General features: G+C 36.7%; 1 protein-coding gene across 6 annotated transcripts in view; it reads right to left on the bottom strand.

The window, feature by feature from the left end:
* Nucleotides 1-742: 742 nt before the first annotated feature.
* The window catches only part of LOC149846223 (uncharacterized), a 46,540-nt gene continuing 26,424 nt past the window's right edge, over nucleotides 743-20,858 (bottom strand). For 2 of the 6 annotated variants that reach the window (XM_089997887.1, XM_089997889.1), the window contains 6 exons: nucleotides 18,415-18,496; nucleotides 9,102-9,159; nucleotides 2,962-3,047; nucleotides 2,776-2,871; nucleotides 2,630-2,700; nucleotides 743-1,129 (listed from right to left, as the gene is read on the bottom strand). In XM_089997887.1, the coding sequence (XP_089854013.1) occupies nucleotides 1,003-1,129; nucleotides 2,630-2,700; nucleotides 2,776-2,871; nucleotides 2,962-3,047; nucleotides 9,102-9,159; nucleotides 18,415-18,496 (520 nt within the window). In that variant the 3' untranslated portion in view covers nucleotides 743-1,002. The remainder of the gene's footprint in view (nucleotides 1,130-2,629; nucleotides 2,701-2,775; nucleotides 2,872-2,961; nucleotides 3,048-9,101; nucleotides 9,160-18,414; nucleotides 18,497-20,858) is intronic. The other 4 variants (XM_089997888.1, XM_089997890.1, XM_089997891.1 and 1 more) reach the window with 4 other exon arrangements.

Raw genomic sequence — 20,858 nt, 5'->3', positions numbered from 1 at the left:
AGGGACCTCAGCCCTAAAATCCATCATCTTGAAAAAACGTGATTTCATTTTTGTTTCCATTATCGTCCCTTGAAAATGATAAACTCATTCATCCTAATAAAAAATAATAATAAACAGTTTGAACTCTGACGAAGGTTATTGTAATTTGACTTGTGATTTAACCTGAGTTAAAAGACAATAATAAATCTAGGTCGTTGTTTGGCAGTTTCCAGGAAAACAGAGGCCCATATGTGAAAATTTCAGAAAATGTGAGGCCCATATTTGGAATTAGAGGGGGCCGGGGGGAAGCTGGCTCCTGAAAGGAATTATATATCTTTTATAGATAGGTATGCTTCAGACTCATGTTGATTAAAAATTATAAGCTTTACCATTTAAATCCTAAACTATTACAAAAATATTCAGGCAGAATAAAACAAAATGATCAGCTCCCTTCTGAGATTTGTGTCATGCAAGATTTAAAAGAACGGTTTAACTTGGACAAAAACAGGGTAATACGCACCTTCTTCGAACAAGGTGAATTAAGCTCATTTGAATCGAAATTCAAAAGGGAGAAAAAGTAAAAAGCAGCACAACAAGCACCTTCGCAAAATAAATCTCATGAAGATACAGTAGTTTCAGAAGATACTGAATCTAAAGATATTTCAGTTGTGTAAGAATTCTGCATATTTTACTATGGAATACAAGGTAACAGTGTCACCTTTTTGTACAAATAAAACAGAGGATAGAGCAGTTCATATACGACTCCCTCAACAACTTACAGAAGCTGGTAACAGTGAAGTGGACAGATGAATAAATCACGAAACTACAGCTTGAACAGAACTTGTTACCACTTCCTAATTGAAAATGATAATTCATAGTACATTGTTTTACAAGTTCCTCTTTCTTACCTGCCTGAACTGCATAGCATATCAGCATAATGTTACAAGGTCATCGAGAATTGATGCCACATGTGAGCTCTGGTCTACATGATCATACAGCTAATGAGTTACAAAATATATACAGTTAGAGCCAGTTTGGGCCCATGGAGTTAGTTGGCATGCCATTGGAAGGAGGACGGGCCCCGACCTTTGACAAAGAACGATATTGTAATTTGACACTTTCTGCATTATCAAGTGTCTTAACCACGTACCTGCAATATGAACAAGTAAACATCAAGAAAATAGGGCTACACTCATTAACCAATGACAGAAGGGAACGCCAACTAAGAGTCAAGCACTGATAATGACCATTATGCAAATTCTAAGAGAGACCAACATTATGATGTTATCATGCATAAAAATGTCAGTGGCATTCAAGGAATTAAACACGAAAGCTCGAGGAGGTTTTTGGAGAAAATTTGTATTGTAAACGCAGCAGTAGAATGTACTAAGACCAATTGCCCAGACGTGTGACCCTTTTGCACTGGAAAGCAATGCTATCAAAATATCATAGTATATCACAAACTACCCTTTGTACACTTGAAAACGTTACAAAAAAAACAAGCAATGATATCTCAGTAACTTATGAAGTATGTCCGAGACAACCACAAAAGTGAAAGCATCAAGCATGCAATTTTCAGCATATGTTCAACATTTCAACTAACAAAACTGCACCACCAATCAATTGGTACCCATTCAATATCCTATTATTTGGTTGTTGTCGCCTAAAAGATTAAAGATTTGGTGGTGTTCCTTCTTGTTAAAAGGAAAACAGACTTTGTTGCTTCCATTTCCAGCAGAATACCTGCATTGACATTTGAGGAGCCACATTCGTTGGAACTTCAGAATGCTTATTCCTTTATCTTGTCATGACACATAGTTATCATCTTTCTCATGGTAACTTTATGACCATCCAATTATTTGACTGGATGTTTTAGGGTGGGGGTGCACCTCTCTCTCTCTCATGGTAATTTTTTGACCATCTGATTATTTGATTGGATATTTTAGGGTGGATGCATAATGCATTAAAGCAAATTTAGTTAATTTGAACTTTCAAGCCTTAAGACTGTTAAACATCTCCCAATTCCTATTTTTATGAGACCTTTTCATCATCATCTATCTCAACTTTATATTATAGTAATACAGCATTAAAACCAATTTGCTTTAATTCAAACTTAAACCTAGGCAACCTTCAATTTCTGTCATGCTGAATCGCTGTTATCATCACACATCTTAGATTTGTATTCTAGTAATCTCATGATGTGAATAGCATCTTCTCTTTCAAAAAAAAGGAAGATCAGAATAATGTCTTCATTCATGTCCAGAATCACTTTTTCGATGGATGCAAGAGATTTAAGTATCAAATTAGACTTTTCTGCTATGTTCCATAATCTTAGTTTATTGTTAAATCAAACCAATTATCTTCTCTGAATATGATTCATATGTACATGTGTGCATATACAGGACCTCTAAAGGTTCTAACCTGAAAAGCACTGAGCACTAATCTTAATTTGTGGTTGGTATTCGTTAACACATGATTCATACAAATTTCAAAAGAGGAATGAAAACTTTTGGTTTTAGAAGGGACATAAAATGAGGTTTAGGAAACCCACATAAAAAATGAAGAAAATAGAAGATCTCAGGAGTAATTGCATCTGGAAATATAAAAGGAACGTTCACAATGTATGCCACAATAAATTTTCACAACTAACCATCCGTTTAGGCACTGTGTTGTCACAACAGCCTCTCGTCCAACAAAACGCTGTGGTGTTCTCTTGTTTCCCTGGACAAATTTATTCACAAATCTGTTTTCAATGTTCACAGAAGCAAGCATAATTATACTAGCCAACTAGCATACCTTGATAATGACCCAGTCACTGACAGAAAATGGAAACTGAACACCTCTGCCTCTTGAACCATCCATTGGAAGTGCATCACCAAAACTACCCCTTTCCTGCTTATATCAAGAAATGAGAACTGTAACAGAAACAATACAGGAATTCAGAAAACATAGGCCAGGGTTTCGATCTGCGGAAAGGCAAACCTCTTCAAATCTTTCCCTTCTTTTAGATGTTTTTGATAATCGGAACTTTTCTTGACGACAAAAGGCCTGAACCGCAGAACGAAGCGCTTTACAATAATAAACAAAAATTAGCAAACCAGACAATTAAACATATAATGCATTATTTCAAGGTGGAAGATACTTTATCATAGAGTAGCATCATAAGATGGAAAACGTTGATGATACTAAAGTTCATGTTGACACAGATGCACATGTACTTTGTTTATATAGGGGAACTGTATTATAAAGTAGCATCATAAGATGGAAAACATTGATGATACTAAAGTTCATGTTGACACAGATGCACATGTACTTTGTTTATATAGGGGAATTGTATCAATCCACCCTTTTTGGAGCATTTGAATGTCCTTGGATTTGCTTCTTGAGGTGGAATCAGGCATCGCACCCATGACGAATGCTCACTTCACGCAAACTGGGGATCTCAGTGAAAAGAAGTCGTTATTGGGTCTTGGACCCAAGTCGGATCTGTGCAGGACCAGACCCGACTTCTGTATTGGATCGGATCAAGATCCAAACATTGGAAGTATTGTAATTATGCTTGTTGTTAAAAGGGTATTTTTGTACCCTAAAATTATGTACTTGTTATATACTCAAAACCTAATACAATGAGAATACGCTGGGTTCTTCTTAACGTGTTTTTCCCTGCAGCCTCTTCTCCCAATTTTCGTTCCTTCTTTCCTGCACAGGCAAACGTGGAGATATTCATAATTTAACATGGTATCAGAGCAGTGTTAAAGCTGGGCCTAAGCTTGCTTTCCAGAAGGAATGTCCAAGGAGATGTTCTGAGGTTTTCAAGTCAAGAAAATATCGACCCTTCAGCCTTGATTTCTGAGCGTGTCTTCTTCCTCCTTCCTTTTTATTTTCAGTTCCGGTAAGGACGTTAACGTCTTCTTCTTTTCTTCTTTTTCTACTTCAGATCTGATTCCCATTTGATTAGACGTCAGTGTCTTCCCCTTCTTTTCAGCGTCTTCTATTCTCTTTTCTTCTTTAGATCTGATTCTCTCAGAATCAGTCAATTAAAAAGGGGGGGGGGGGGGGGGGGGGGGGCTGCCGTCTATCTAGAATCCTTTCTTTAACCAAACAGAGATTTTCGTTTTGGATTTCTTGATGTGAAAAGACGCAGATATTCCTGTTTCACGATTTTGCTTGATCTGAAACATATCTAGAATCCTTTCTTTAACCAAACAGAGATTTTCGTTTTGGATTTCTTGACGTGAAAAGATGCAGATTCCTGTTTCACAATTTTATTTAATCTGAAACCAAAATATGTGTTGATATTCATTATTGTGCTGTTTCAGTCTGAATATCCTGCTCTCCGAAATCAATATTGTGTTGTTTCAGTCTGAAATACCTTTTGCCTTGAAACATTCATAACCTGTTTCATGTCTTCACTGAATCTGGCAGTGATTCAATTTTGATAACTAGTTTTTGATCAGTTTTTTTTTTCTGATCATACCCGAATAGAATATATCTGTCCAAAAAAAAAAGGAAGATAGAATATTCGAGTGACTGATTTCTTTGTCTGGTCCAAGCATTCTTTTTTTTTTACAATCATTTCAAATGGACTCATCTTTCCGGCAGTCGGGCCTTTCCTCTAATTTTCTTAGTCAATTGGTCACTAAAAAGCTTAATAATTCCAACTTCTTGACCTGGAAAAGGCAGATTGTTTCTTTTATAAGGAGTCAAGATCTCTCTGGTCATCTGGATGAATCGGTCTCACCCCCTCCAGAGTTCACTTCGCAAGAAAAGACTGACGATAAAGGGGCGCAATCTATTGCTTTTCTCAAAAACCCAGATTATGTTGCTTGGATGAAAAGAGATCAAGCATTAGTGGCATACATCACCTCAACACTCTCACAGGAAGTTCTTGTAGCCATTCTCGATGATTGTTCAGCCAAAGAGCTATGGGACAAACTAGTTCGGACATATTCGCAGATCTCTGAAGCGAGAATCGTGTTTCTAAAGAGAGAATTTCAAATGTTGAAGAAAGATTCAATGTCTATTATGGAGTACCTGAATAAAATAAAAGGCATCACAGATCAACTGGCTATTGTGGGATGTCTCGTCAATGATAAAGACAAGGTGCAGCAAACCTTGAGTGGATTGGGGCCAGACTATCATGTTCTGGCAACATCTTTGTTGTGTCTTCCAGAGCTTCCCAAATTTGAAGATATTTGTGCAAAGCTACTGCAGTATGAAATGACCCTGAAAGGGTTTTCTAAGGACACCCATGTGCATTCAGGAACTTAAGATGTGTTGGTCACAGGGCTGACTCATGGTAGAGGTAGAGGAGGAAATTATTTTCGAGGTAGGGGAGGACAAGGGAGAAATGCCTTTAGGGGTCGTGGCCTACTTCCAACGCCCAATATACAGGGACAAAGGCTCATTCCAAGTTGCTTTTTATGCAATAAGAAAAGGCATATTAAAGCAAATTGTTGGTTCAACCCTCAAAATAAGAAAAAAAATCCACAAATAGAGGCTAAGAGGGAGGGAGAAGTAAAGGAGTTGCTATTAGCAGGCTTGAATATGAAACAAAATGATAAGGGCATTTGGTACGTCGACTCCAGAGCAGTGACCCACGTCTCGGGTGATGTGGGTAAACTCTTGAATCTTACTCCTTATGTTGGTAAGAATAGCATAATCACAAGAGATGGTTCGCATCACTCCATCTCACATATTGGAAATGCCATTATACCCATGTTCAAGTCTCCTCTTAATCTTTCAAATGTTATTCATGCTCCTAATATTCAGAAGAACATTGTTTCTGTCTCAAAACTTGTTGATGATGTTAAAGACTCAGTTGAATTTACTCCCTCTTCTGTTTATGTTAAGGATCTTCGCACGAGAGAGACATTCGTTGAGGGAAAGAGACGAGGCAACATGTACATCTTCCAAGAAGATCCCTCCTTCTCTGGTCATTCTGCTTGTTCATCCTTGAAGCCTCATCAGCATCCATCTTTTGTTTCTTCTGAATATGTGTTTGTCATTTCTGAATGCAATAAGCCAACTCTTTGGCATAGTCGTTTGGGTCATTGTGGTCGTCATTTTATTGAAAAACTTGTCTCGAATAATTTCATTCCTAAGTTCAGTCTGAGTTCAGAAGCCAGTGATATAAAGTGTCCTAATTGTCATTTATGTAAGAGTCATGTTTTGCCCTTCAATTCAATTAATAAGAGAGCTTCAAGGCCCTTTGAGGTCATATGTTCTGATGTCTGGGGTCCTGCCCCAATTGCTTCTGTTTCTGGTAGTAAATATTACCTTATTTTCATTGATAGTTATTCACGCTATACTTGGATATTTTTCATGAAACACAAATCAGAATTTTTTGGATTGTTTCAAAAATTTCATTCCTTTGTCAAAAATCATTTCTCTACTAACATTCTCAATTTTCAATGTGATGGAGGAGGTGAATTCTCTTCTAGTGATTTTGTTGGTTTTCTTCAACATAATGGGATAAAGAGAAAAGTGTCTTGCCCACATACACCTCAACAAAATGGTATCGCTAAGAGGAAGCATCGACATATTGTTGAGAGTGCAATGAGCATGATGCACTGGAGTAATCTCCCTATCACCCTATGGACAGAAGTTTTTCACTCCACAGTCCATGTGATAAATCGATTGCCCATGACCATTTTAGAAAATAAGTCACCACTTTTTTCTCTGTTTGGCATACATCCCGACTATCATGAATTACACGTGTTTGGATCTGTGTGCTATGTTCACGTTGACAGCTCATTGAGACATAAGTTTCAGAACAAAGCCTTAAAGTGCATGTTTGTGGGATATGTTGAAGACTACAAGGGGTATAGGTGCTATGATCCATTGAGCAAACGCGTCAAAATATCGAGAAATGTCGTTTTTGACAAGATGAATTTTGACAATCAGCCTGATATTCCAAGTCTTCATGTTGCTGATTCAAGAAGTCCCAGTGTTGAGGTGTACTATCCATGGTTAAATTCAGAACTCTTCTCCAATGCTAGGGAAGATTGTCCTACAGATTACAGTCAGAAGGAGATATGGTAGGGCAGGCATGAAAGATTGTAAACCATTGACAACTCCAAGTATCATCCATCAGAAATTGAGTTCTAAAGAAGGGGATTTATATGGAGATCCCACTAGGTATCGTAGCATAGTTGGCATGCTGCAATACCTGACTTTTACTAGACCCGACATAGTGTATTCGGTTAATCAGGTATTTAAATTTATGCATGAACCTTATACATCGCACATGGAGGCAGTTAAGCGAATACTTCGTTATCTGAAGGATACAATTGGTGATGGGTTGGTGTACAGGAAAAGTGAATTAAATCAAGACGGCCATGAAATCATTATCTATGCTGATGCTGATTGGGTGGGTGACCCAGATGAACGACGGTCAGTTTCTGGTTATTGTAGTTTCATTGGATCAAACATGATCTCTTGGAGTAGTAGAAAGCAAAAAGTGGTTGCTAGGTTGAGTACAAAGGTTGATGGATGCTGCCACTGCTGAGGCTACATGGATAAGACATCTCCTGACAAAGATGGGAGAACCGATTGCTCGATCACTTCTATTATGTGATAATCAAAGTGCCATCAATATGTCCTTTAATCTCATCTATCATAGTCGAGCAAAGCATATTGAGATAGATCAGCATTTTGTCAGGAAAAAGGTTGAAGAAAAGGAGATTGAGCCTATGTTTGTGCGAACTGAAGAGCAAGTTGCGGATATTTTCACCAAAGGGCTGACAAAGGATAGATTTTGGTTTCTGAAAGGCAAGTTGTTCATGGTCCAGGACCATGCGCAACTTGAGGGAGGCTGAAAAGAAGTCGTTATTGGGTCTTGGACCCAAGTCGGATCTGTGCAGGACCAGACCAGACTTCTGTATTGAATCGGATCAAGATCCAAACGTTGGAAGTATTATAATTATGCTTGTTGTTAAAAGAGTATTTTTGTACCCTAAAATTATGTATTTGTTATATACTCAAAACCTAATACAATGAGAATACGCTAAGTTCTTCTTAACGTGTTTTTCCCTGCAGCCTCTTCTCCCAATTTTCGTTCCTTCTTTCCTGCACAGGCAAACGTGGAGATATTCATAATTTAACATTCTGAGGCTTTCAACCACCCCTTATCATTATGCAATTCCTAACAGCATTCTTCCGGTTACTTGACATTTACATCTGTATGCAAGACCAGATTTATCAGATTCATCACCGTTTAATAACATTTATATTTCTCACCCAAGGTACCCCCCAATTTATAAAAATTTAGAATGCCCACCTAGGAGCTTCCCAGGAATCCACAGTTCATTCCAGATACCTTGAGAATGCCCAAAAGCTTGTAACCAACAGTTGAAGCACTTTAAATATTTAGTTCTTAGGATCCAACCCATCCTCCATCGATCTTCAGCAAATTTGATTCCACAACAATTATTTTTTCAGGGATTCATCCTTCATCATTAACTACTTAACCAAGTATGGCTATGAAACTTTATGTATTTTATCATCAAATCCACTCCTAAACTCATTCGAATCTCAGGATCACAAAAAAAGAAGGGAGCGAAAAATAAGACACTTAAACACTACAATTTAAAACAAGATTAAATCAACTATGGCTATTTCCAACGCATACCATAAAATGTAATATAAGATCAAATAAAAATGTCACATCAATTATGATTATTCCACGTATATTAGCGGTGGTTAATATTACCCATACGCATATCCGCAAGCATGCAAAAGTCACAACAATCCCAGTACGTGTGTATTTATTGGCAAATTACTGAAACATCTGATTAATGAAATTTGTTCACAGAAGGCTAAACAGAATTAATGGTATTTATGTGCCGAGAAGCATTACTAATACCGAAACTAGATAACTGCAAATAAGGTTCCTCATTCTTAAACAGAAAAACTTTTTGGTACTAATATCAGAATAAATTTTCAACAAACAAAGAAATTAGGAAGGCGTGTAAAAGGGTGGCCAATTCTGCCATAAATCATCGCAATCTGACCGCCATTACCAACTAAACTCAATGATAAGAGACATAAGGCAGTCTAACACTAGAATGATATAAAGTCCTTATATGCACTCATAAGTAACAGCAGTTCCATGTTCTTACAAAGATTTGGTGACACAGAATCAGCAGAAATTTCTTGACCACAGGTATAGCAAGCTTGCTGCACAAACATTGAAAAATAATCCCTTTAATTTGTGAAAGTATCTTCAACAAGATACTACAATCAATATTACAATATTCTTGGAAACAAATGCATGCACATACTCACAACAAGAACACTTGAAACACTTGTGCACAAAAGCACAATACACAAATGTACTCATAATATTCATAAACAATAAAATGAGCTTGGGCAATAGTCCCAAAACCCTTGCCCAAATACAAGAAATAGGGCCCATATATATAGGGCATTAGGAGGCCTTGAAAGGGGCTCCACATAGTCGTTGGAGCCCCTCCAAAGGTCACAAATGTGACCGTTGGAGGGGTCCAACGATTAGTGGGTTGGCCCCCTCCCAAGGCAAGTACAACACCTTTTTATGAAAAAGGAAAAAGAATTAAGAAAAAAAGAAAAAAGGAAAAATACAAAAAGAAAATACAAGCATATTCACGAAAAGGAATATGCATAAAATGACTAAACTACCCCTAAGACTAACGATAGAAAATATATATATATATATTTTATATATATAATAAGTAGATACATATACATATATATAATATATGTATATGTATTACCTTATATATATATATATATAATATATATATACTAAATTACATGTTTGATTTACATAATTTAACACCCCCCCTCAAACTTAGGGCAAGATGACCGAGAGTTTGCCAAGGAGAAAGTTGAATCGCGGAGCACACAAAGCTTTAGTAAAGAAATCGGTCAATTGATATTCTGACGTGACATAAGGTTAATGACTCCTTTGAGATACGTTTCACGAACATAGTGACAGTCCATCTCGATGTGTTTAGTCCGCTCATGAAAAGTGTGATTTTTCGTAATGTAGATTTCACTCTTGTTGTCGCAACACAGCTTGGTGGAGTGACGGTTATTTGGGTCACCTCACTAATTAGAGTCAGTATAAGCAATTAATTTTAAATCAGAAACAGAAAAAATCTCTTATTTAGAGTGCCCTTTATGTATCTTACGACTCGCAAGATGGCACTCATGTGAACTGATGTTGGCGCATGTTGAAACTGGCTTGCAGTATGCACTACATGAGATATATCTGGTCTGGTAATACTCATATACATCAATGATCCTACAAGCTGTCTGTAGGGTGTAGGATCCGAAAGAGGAACACTATCATCAATTTTCATCTTTGCCCCTACTATAGCAGGAGTTTCACAAACCTTCTTATTTGTAATATCTGACATGTCAATGATCTCAAAAGCAAGCTTAGTTTGAGATTAAAAATACCCTCTATGAGAGTATGCTACTTCAATCCTCAAAAAGTAAGTTAAAAAACCCAAATCAGACATTTCAAATTTATCTTTCAAAATTGATTTTATACTCTTAACCCCGTTAGAATCACTCTCAGTGATGAGCATATCATCTACATATAATAATAAGATCACAATCCCTGCATTGGATTTTCTAACAAATAAAGCGATGTCAGTAAAACAGGAAGAAAAACCATTTTTAATCATTATAGAATTAAACCTATCATACCAAGCCTTGGAGGCTTGTTTAAGACCATAAAGTGCTTTTCGAAGACGAAGCACTTTCCCCTTGGGAGTCTTCATTCCGAGGTGAAGCATCTATGTAAACTTCTTCATTTAAATCGTCAATTAAAAAGGAATTTTTAACATCCATTTGATAGATGTTCCACTTGTTGATTGAGGCAACAAGACATCGGATAGTGACCATTCGAGCCACAGGAGCAAAAGTTTCCTCATAGTCAATTTCATATTCTTGACTATACCCTTTTGCAACCAATCGAGCTTTATATCTCTCAAGAGATCCATCACTCTTAGTCTTAACCTAGAAAACCCATCTACACCCTATTGTTTTCTTACCTTTAGGAAGATTTTGAAACTCCCAAGTTTTGGCCTTTCTCAGAGCTCCAAGTTCATTACCATTGCTATAATCCATTTAGGGTACTTTCGTGTTTCTTCAAAGTTTTTAGGTTCTATATAAGAATGGATGGCACTAAGGCAGACTCTATATTTAGGTGAAAAAGAGTCATAGGAAATGAACCTAGAGGAAGTTTTTCTACTTCTTTCAGTTCTACGGGGGATGAATTCACTTTGAGGAACACTCGGACTAGCATTATCATATCTTTCAAGAGCACTTCTAAAGGTGTTTCTATCTCTATGAATATAGGTGATAGGGTCTCTAGGTAATCCTTCATCAATATGTTGATGAGATGGAGAGAGTAAGGGAGTGTTTTCCTCGGTTTCAATATCACTTGAGTTATTTTGATTTGACTCATCATCACTAGTATCATCGTCCCTAGCTAGTAGATCAAATAGAAAGGAATAATCTACATTCTCATTATGAGATTCACAACTTTCGAAGCCACTAAGATTTTCCAAAAAACTCATATTTCTAGAAACATACAATTTATCATTTTTGACATCATAATAACGAAAACCCTTTTGGATTTCAGAATAGCCAAGAAAGGCACAAGGAATGGCCTTTGGAGAAAGTTTGTCATTAAGGACAAAACATTTACATCCAAAGACCCTTAACCTGCTATAATCAGGTTCTTTTTCGTATAATTTTTCAAAGGGAGAAATCTTGTTTAAATTTTTTGATGGGAGTCTATTTATGAGATAGACAAAAGTAAGAGCTGTCTCAGCCCAAAGATTCTTTGGAATACTTTGTGAAATGAGCAAAGTTTTAGTTGTTTCAATGATATGCCTATGTTTTCGTTCGGCTAATCCATTTTGTTGAGGGGTTTTCGGACAAGATTTTTTGTGAAGAATACCAAAACTTTTAAGATAACTCTTGAATTCATTTGAGAGGTATTCTCCTCGAGAGTCAGACCTAAGGATTTTTAAACTTCCATTGAATTGATTTAAAATCATCATATGAAAATTTTTAAAAGTTGAAAAAACTTCATGTTTATGTTTAAGAAAGTAAATCCAACAAAACCCAGCGTAGTCATCCACGAAAATCACATAATATGGAAATCCTCCCTTAGATATCACGAGAGTCGGACCCCATACATCGGAATGAACAATTTCAAAGGGTTTTGTCGTAAACATGGATCTTTGAGGAAAAGGTAAACTCTTCATCTTCCCAAGAATATATTCATTACATAAAAAATTACTTTTACAAAGATGTTTAATAAAAGGCAAATAGGAGATTTTAAAAATGTTGGGATGTCCCAATCTCTTATGCCATATATGAATATCTTTGTTTTGAACAACATTACAAAATTGATTCTTGAAAACTTGAAGAAAATCAACGTAGTAGAGGTCCCCTCTCCTAGAGCCTTCCCCAATCAATCTCCCGGACTGGTGATCCTGTATCCAACACTTATTAGAAGAGAATTTTATATCGCAACCATGGTCCGAGAGTTGGAAGACGGAAAGAAGATTTAAATTTAGTTTTGGTATAAGACAAATTTTTGGAACAAAGAAATCTTGTTTTTCAAAATTGCCTATTCCTCTAATTTCAAGAGGTGTTCCATCTGCGGTTGAGACAAAGGATGGAAGAGAGTTTTTAGAAAAATCGGAAAGAGAGCAAGTACTTGGGGTCATGTGAAAAGATGCCCCGGAATCTAAAAGCCAAGATGTCTTACTGGGGGTGAGTAAGTTGACATAGCGGCTCCAGAAATGCCTCCCTTGAGAAGAGGTTGCAATGCTTCTACTATTTGTTGAAGAGAAAGACACTCACTTGATGACGAAGGTCGTTCCTCCGATTGGGATGCCATAGCCGTTGCAATTAATTTTTTCCATTTAGGGCAAATGGGTTTGATATGCCCTGGTTCTTTACAAAAATGGTAATTCAATTTGCTATAGTCTCTTTTGCCATATCGATCATCTCTTCCTTGACCTTGGTTCTTGAAATGTGGAGGTCTATAGGTCTTCACGTTATTTTCCGGTCTAGACACGGCATTAACCACTTCACAATCTTCTTGAGTAGAAGAGGTAACAAGAATGCTAGGATTACTCTTGCTAATCCCCATACGGGTTTCCTCACCACTTAGCTTAGTGATTACATCTTCAAGTGAGGGAGATGTGAAGGCGGAGAGAAGAGAGGACCGAATTTGTTCAAATTCAGGTCTAAGACCATTTAGAAAGTTGAAGAACCGGTCTTCCTCTAGTTGTTTGTGCCTTAATTTGATTGCTTCTCCACTCCATTTTGGTTCAAGCATAGCTAGCTATGCCACATGGGTGCAGGTGCGACACAGGTGCGACGCAATTTTAAAAATTTTGGACACGGGGACTCGGCTAATAATAATATATCTTGTGTGCATATATGTGGATATTGTCCTCTAAAGTTTGGCACTGACATGAGTGTTTTTATAAACTTTGAAAATTGTACTTTTGCCCTTGCAGAAAGGGGGGTCCAGGGGGGACGCCCCTGGCGGGGGGCGTAGGGGGGCAGCGCCCCCCGGAATTTTTTTTCTGGGGCTTATGTTTGAGGCTTCGTTGCAAAAAATGTACATACTGCCAAGAAAAGGAAAAGATAGAAATGTCAAAATTTCTCAAAAATTTGTCTGCACATAATTATGATGGTTATTTATAGTGAACCATCCTTGACATGCATGGGCAGGGATCTCGCACCCAATTTGATAGGACAAGGAATCACATAATGAAGACTTTCAATTCCAGAAATCCAACCATAACAAAATCTTAACACAAAGTCCTTAATTTAACAGAATTACTAAAAGGACCAACAGAGACTCCAGTTATTCTAGCAACATTTAACACAAAATGAGAGTAGCTTAAGAAAACCCAGTTCAACCAGAATAAGTGGTTACTCAGAAGCTCCAGAAATGATTTTTTTTTTGTTTTTTACCTTAAAATGGACAATTTTTGGATTCGATCAACGTTGACCGAGCCCAAAAAAGGACAGACTCGGCCTCGACTCGTTGACCGAGTCCGGGCCGAGTCCGAAGCCGCACCCGTGTCCGCACCTGTGTCGGGGCGTGTCGACTCGGGTGCGGCGCCTCCCTAGCTGAGTCCGTGTGACATAGATAGCTAGCTCGTCTCAAATAGAAGACAATTCGGCAAACTACTCTCGAATGGACATCTCATTTTGTTGGAGGGTCAAAGCCCTCTTTTGGAGATAGTACTTGTGTGACAAGTCTCTTGAAGTGTACATTTTCTTAAGGTACAACCAAGCTTCAGAAGCTTTTTTAAACTTGATGATGTTGGCGTTTATCTTGGTCTCAACAGATAAAAAAATCCAAGACAAGATCTTGAAGTTCTTCATCTCCCATTCGTCATGCCTTTTAGAATATTCTTCAAGAGCCCTTTGTCTTTCTTCCCCTTTAAGGATCTTAATATCCCCTTTTTCAATGATGGTGATTTTGGGTTCCGGTTCCGGTATTGAACCACTAACGTAACCCCAAATCTCCTTTCCTTTAATATGGGCTTCCATATTACCGGCCCAAACATGATAGTTTGAGCCATTAAGTTTAAACCCAAGAGAGAAGTGGGAGTCTTTTTCGCCCATTAGAGAGGAAAAAAGTCAAAAAATAATACGTACCTCAAATATTTTTCGCATCTTTCTTGATAAAAGAGAATTCTAAAATATTGCCCGAAAAAGATGATCCACTTCAAACTCCAAAAGCTTGAAGGCACGTTTTTCGAGGCACTTAAAATGAAGAAACTCGCGATCCTTCTTCAACGAGGCTCTGATACCATGTGAAAGTATCTTCAACAAGATACTACAATCAATATTACAATATTCTTGGAAACAAATGCATGCACATATGCACAACAAGAACACTTGAAACACTTGTGCACAATACACAAACTCACAAATGTACAAATGTACTCATAAGATTCATAAACAATAAAATGAGCTTGGGAAATAGTCCCACAACCCTTGCCCAAATACAAGAAATAGGGCCCATATATATAGGGCATTAGGAGGCCTTGGAAAGGGCTCCACATAGTCATTGGAGCCCCTCCAACGAGGGGTCCAACGACTAGTGGGTTGGCCCCTCCCAAGGCAAGTACAACACCTTTTTATGAAAAAGGAAAAAGAATTAAGAAAAAAAGAAAAAAGGAAAAATACAAAAGAAAATACAAGCATATTCATGAAAAGGAATATGCGTAAAATGACTAAACTACCCCTAAGACTAACGATAGAAAAATATATATATTTTTTATATATAATAAGTAGATACATATACATATATATATAATATATGTATATGTATTACCTTATATATAATATATATATATATACTAAATTACATGTTTGATTTACATAATTTAACATAATTATGATTATGAAAGGCAAGAAAAAGATACTTCAAAATCTAGCTGAATGCCAATAAATATCAGAACAGATCAAATGACTGACATATTACAAAAAGAAGAGGCAAATGCCTTTTCTAGTTGACATCATGCCTGACAAATATTAGGAAGATGTAACCAAGTAAATAACCATAGGATTTACATGCATGTGAAAGTTCTTTGAGGGTCACACATACAAGCATGTTATAAATAGATCAATAGGCAATTAATTAATCAAAGACAATTTGATACATATGAAAAAGAAATCCATTTTCCAACCAATACAGATAAACAAGTGAATTACACAAAAGCTAGCAACTGTGAGTTCATTATACTTTCGCATTTAGTCACCCTCCCAACAGTGTGTGTGTGTGTGTGTGTGTGTGAGTGTGTGGTATATATATATATATATATATATATATATATATATAGAGAGAGAGAGAGAGAGAGAGAGAGATTGGAATTGTGACTATGAGAAAGGCTGAGAGATGATATAAGTGGAAGGAAGTAGGTAAAGAAGACCACTGAAGACTTAGAAGAAGGCAGTTAGAGGTGACATGAAGGATTGTAAACTGATCAAAGTTATAGCTCTAGATAAAACGGGATGGAGAAATAGGACTCACAAAGCCAGCCCCATGTAGTTGGGATGAGGGTTGATGATGATGATGATGATGAATCAGGACCATGAAGAAAGGAATTCTAAGAGCCAAGCATTTTTGGAACCTTGAAGGTTACAATGTCTAGGGTTTAGAGACTTCCCTGTCAGGCATATGTCTTGAATTTGCTCGTGTTTGAAGATTCTTGTAATCATCATATGGTTGTACTTTGGATAAAGGTTGGAATCTGGATCATAGCTAACACATCCAGATCCAGCTGTTAATGTGATAAACCCAATTTCATATTCAAATCCAATTCATTTATTGAATACAGATTGGATATTGACTGGGCAACATCAAACCTCATAAAATAGATTTATGTATGAATAGCACCTAAAGCTTTTAAATGGGAAAAACAAATGTGGAGTAAACCTTCTCATGACCAAATAGCACATGCTGATCCAGATTTAATGAAGTCCAAAATGACCATCTTGAGTAATACAGATTGCACTTGTTCTGGTCTTTGGCTTACCTTCACCCAGAATTTTAATGGCATTTTGGGAGATCAACTTTATAGCTCATAGACAATTTTTTTTGAATCGGACAGCAAGATGCAGGTATGTGTATGGAATGATAAAGAAAGTGAAAACAGATGCACAATGACTCCAGATATTCTCTTTTGTATTCTGAGATAAAGAATCTAGGGATCATCAGAGTCCCATTCAAAGCAAGGGATGTCAAGAAGAATCTGATATTATAGAAAAACAGTAGTAAAATTATTTTTTTCCAAATTTGTACTTAAAGAATGGTTTCACAAACACAAACTGTCCAAAATGTAATAAGCAATATAAGAAATGAATTCATTATGAGATTATTGCAAAAAAATGCACTGCAAGAAGCTTATAACTAAATCTTCTGGGTTTAAACTTTAAAGTATAAAAGATAATGATATTTTGTTAAAAGATTACATAATTTACAAAGCAATTTGTTTTGGTCCAGAAATGAAACCACAGATTCTACAAAAAAATGACATGTTCCAAAAAAATATTACATAGTTGTGTTTTATTTACTTTCCTACTGAATCCAAGTTGAAAACCCAATAGCTCTAATGCTTTCTCAACAGTATGGAAAGCCAACAAGATTCAGGACATAAATTGTCTATGCAACCGTTCACTTATGCTATGTTATTGCCATGATAGTCCAACTATTGACTTTTTGCCACTGAGTTTCCCACTCAAATTTTTGGAAATGAAAGCAAAATTTCACGTCTACTGGCAGAAATGTAGTAATATTCAGAAGCTGAGGAAAACAGAGGCAACACAAAGAAAGACAAAAGATTAAGTTTTCCATGAGATTAAGCATAAAACTCAGACATTCAGACATAAGCCTCAAGCATAAATAACTAGATATTTTTAAGAACCAAAAAAAGCTAGAAATTAAAAAATCTTAAAAAGGAAAACTTTTAGAGTATGCTGCAAACAAAAAAAAAAGACTAATAGTCTAATAATAGCAACAAATTAGATTGTACAATGACTTATCCTGCCAGACACACATTACAACCAGAAAAGCATACCAACAATAAGAAGCTAATAGCATTTGAATAAACTGTGGATAAGAAACTGCTAAAAGCAACTAAATACATAGGTTCAAGGTAACCTGATTATAAAATCCATGGTAATATCGTATCACTTTCACTCTGGAATCTCCAAAGGTTGTAATAAACCACCTGGTTTTTTATGTTCTAGTTTTACTTTTCGGCAGGTGAGACATTTTGATACGAATTCCACGATGTCCCGCTTCATTCCATTCCACCAAAAAGCATGTTGTAAATCCTTGAACATTTTAGTACTCTCTGGATGGATAGAGTACTTGGATTTGTGTGCCTCTACCAGTAGCACTTCTCACAAAACTTGGTCATTCAGAATCCACCAGCTACCCATAAATTTAATAGCTTCATTCTTATCACAAATAAATTGAGATTCGGGTTTTCGGTGGTGGTCATAAATTTTTCAAACTCTGGATCTGATTTGGAATGATATTTACGAAAAAGGGAGTTTTAAACATCCATGGCGTTCAGTAGACATTAACAAGTTCCCTACAAATTAAAACATGACATAGTGATTTGATGCATTAATTGTCACCAACCATGGGCATTATAGTAATTTTATTAAAAAGGAGTTTACTTGAATAATCTAAAATACAATTGCAGTTAAATCATCATTGCAATGATAAAAGGGTATACATGTAGCAAAACCACAACTTCAGCTTGTGCTAGGGTTCAACCCCACAAATATGGCACTAATGATCTCTCAACCATTAGAACATCAGAACCATAATAAAAAGCAACAGAAAAGGCAAAAAGAAATAAAGCTGTATTGATTGTTCACCATTCTAAGAACCTGTTGCATGCCACCACTCCCAAATGAATGACCACAAACTAGTATCATTGCATCATCCATGAGAGCACCACTACACAAGAAGCCCATATAAAAGTCATGATTAACATTTTCATGCCAACTATTTGAATCAATGTATTAAAAGTTTAAATAATCAAAATATCACCTAGGGCAAAAAGTCACCGCATGATAAAATAAGCACACATATATTTATCATATACATGATCATATGCAAATAAATGTGTGGTGAAAAACACGCTGTCTACAGTTGCATGGGCAGATATACTACAGCAGTTACAACCCTAATGCACAAATCAAGTAAAACTAGACTAAATCAGCAAACAGGAATCTTTTTTTTTCAGTTACCATGAGTACAACTTTTGCCTACAAGTAAATATTGTGATAATCATATTTACAAGCTTAATCAACAAACAATACTGATATAACCATAAATAAATTAAACAATAAACAGTTATTCAGTGTTTATATCTGGCCTTTGGAGAACATAACCAAATTTGTGAACCTATTCAATGACAATATTGGTGAAAGTAATCAATCAAATCACAATAATCTCTATCATGTAAGAATGACATAGCAGTACCCACCCTCTCTCTCTCTCTCTCTCTCTCTCTCTCTCTCTCTCTCTCTCTCTCTCTCTCTCTCTCACACACACACACACACACAACAGCTGCACTGAAAACAGCCCTAATGTACCAACCATGCCAGTAGTGTATCACGTTCAGCAACCATACCTATGTGACATAGCCTGATCTATATTCTATACCATGAGAGATTCTAGTGCTAGAATAAGATGAGTTGAAAGAGAAATTATAAAACGTTGCAGCAAAAGGCATTCTAGTATTCATTGCAATGTGCTGAAGAAATCACAAAAACAATACATGTCAAGTAATGTATATGTAAAATGAGAAGAGATATACAGCCACCTGTGTGTGTGTAGAGAGAGAGAGAGAGAGGAAGAGAGAAGCTGCACAATAGAACTCGTTAACCACGATTAGGGCTTCTCTCTATATTAAATAGAGAGAGGCAAAAACTGAGAAATTACATCTAAGTCCTTATAAAAAAAATATTTCAGAAAACCTCTAATAAAGAATAACTTAACCTAAAAAACCACCTATTCTCAACACTCCCCCTCAAGCTGGAGCATAGATATCTATCATGCTCAGCTTGTCACAGCATCTGGAGAAATTAGGCCTAGCAAGAGGCTTTGTAAACATATTTGCAACTTGGTCTTCAGACTTTAGGTATTTTGTAGTGATATGACCAGCTTGAATCATATCTCTTACATAGTGACAATCAACCTCAATGTGCTTTGTTCTTTCATGAAAGACAGGATTGTTTGCTATATATGTTGCCGCTTTGTTATCACACATCATGGTCATTGGAGAGGAAACCTTCACCTGGAGATCATTAAGAACAGTGCGAACCCATATCAATTCAGCAGCTGTTTGGGCCATAGCCCGATATTCTGATTCTGCACTCGACCTGGAAACCACATTTTGTTTCTTACTTCTCCATAAAATCAAGTTGTCTCCCAGAAACACACAGAATCCTGTGGTAGACTTTCTATCTACTACAGATCCAGCATAGTCAGCATCAGAATAAGCTACTATCTCCAGTGTTCCACCTTTCTTGAACAGTAACCCCTTTCCAGGAGAGGACTTTAGATATCTGAGAATCATTATGGCTGCATTCCAGTGTACCTCAGTTGGTTTGTCCATGAACTGGCTAACTTTGCTTACTGCTAAAGCAATATCTGGTCTGGTCACAGTTACATATAGTAACTTCCCTACTAGTGAGCGATAGCGTTTGCTATCAACAGGTTTTGACCCTTCTTCAACCAACTGAACTTTATGGTCCATGGGAATATTTGCTGGTTTAGCTTCCAACATGCCTGTTTCCTTTAATAAGTCAAGAACATACTTTCGTTGAGACAGAACCATCCCTTCACGGCTTCTAGCAACTTCTATACCCAGAAAATACCTGAGTGAACCAAGGTCTTTTGTAACAAAGTGTTTGTGAAGATGAGCTTTTGTGGCTTCAATAGCTTTCACATCATCTCCTGTAAGAATGATATCATCCACATATACTACCATAACAACTATGCCAGAGCTAGTTTTCTTTATAAAAAGAGTATGATCTGCTGCTGATCTGTTAAAACCAAAGCTTGACATCACTTCAAACAACTTTTGAAACCATGCACGAGGACTTTGTTTCAAGCCATAAATCGCCTTTCTCAATTTGCACACCTTATGACACTCCCCCTCAACCTCAAAACCTGGAGGTTGTTGCATGTAAACAGTCTCAGAGAGATCCCCATAAAGAAATGCATTTTTCACATCTAATTGACACAAGTTCCAGCCGTGTTGAACAGCTACTGAGAGAACAAGACGGATGGTACCCATCTGTGCAACAGG

This window comes from Nuphar pumila, chromosome 2 (genome assembly GCF_984573655.1).
Source record: "Nuphar pumila chromosome 2, dmNupPumi1.hap1.1, whole genome shotgun sequence".
Taxonomy (NCBI): domain Eukaryota; kingdom Viridiplantae; phylum Streptophyta; class Magnoliopsida; order Nymphaeales; family Nymphaeaceae; genus Nuphar; species Nuphar pumila.
The sequence above is the reverse complement of the archived record's forward strand: the minus strand, read 5'-3'. Positions and strand labels throughout refer to the sequence as shown.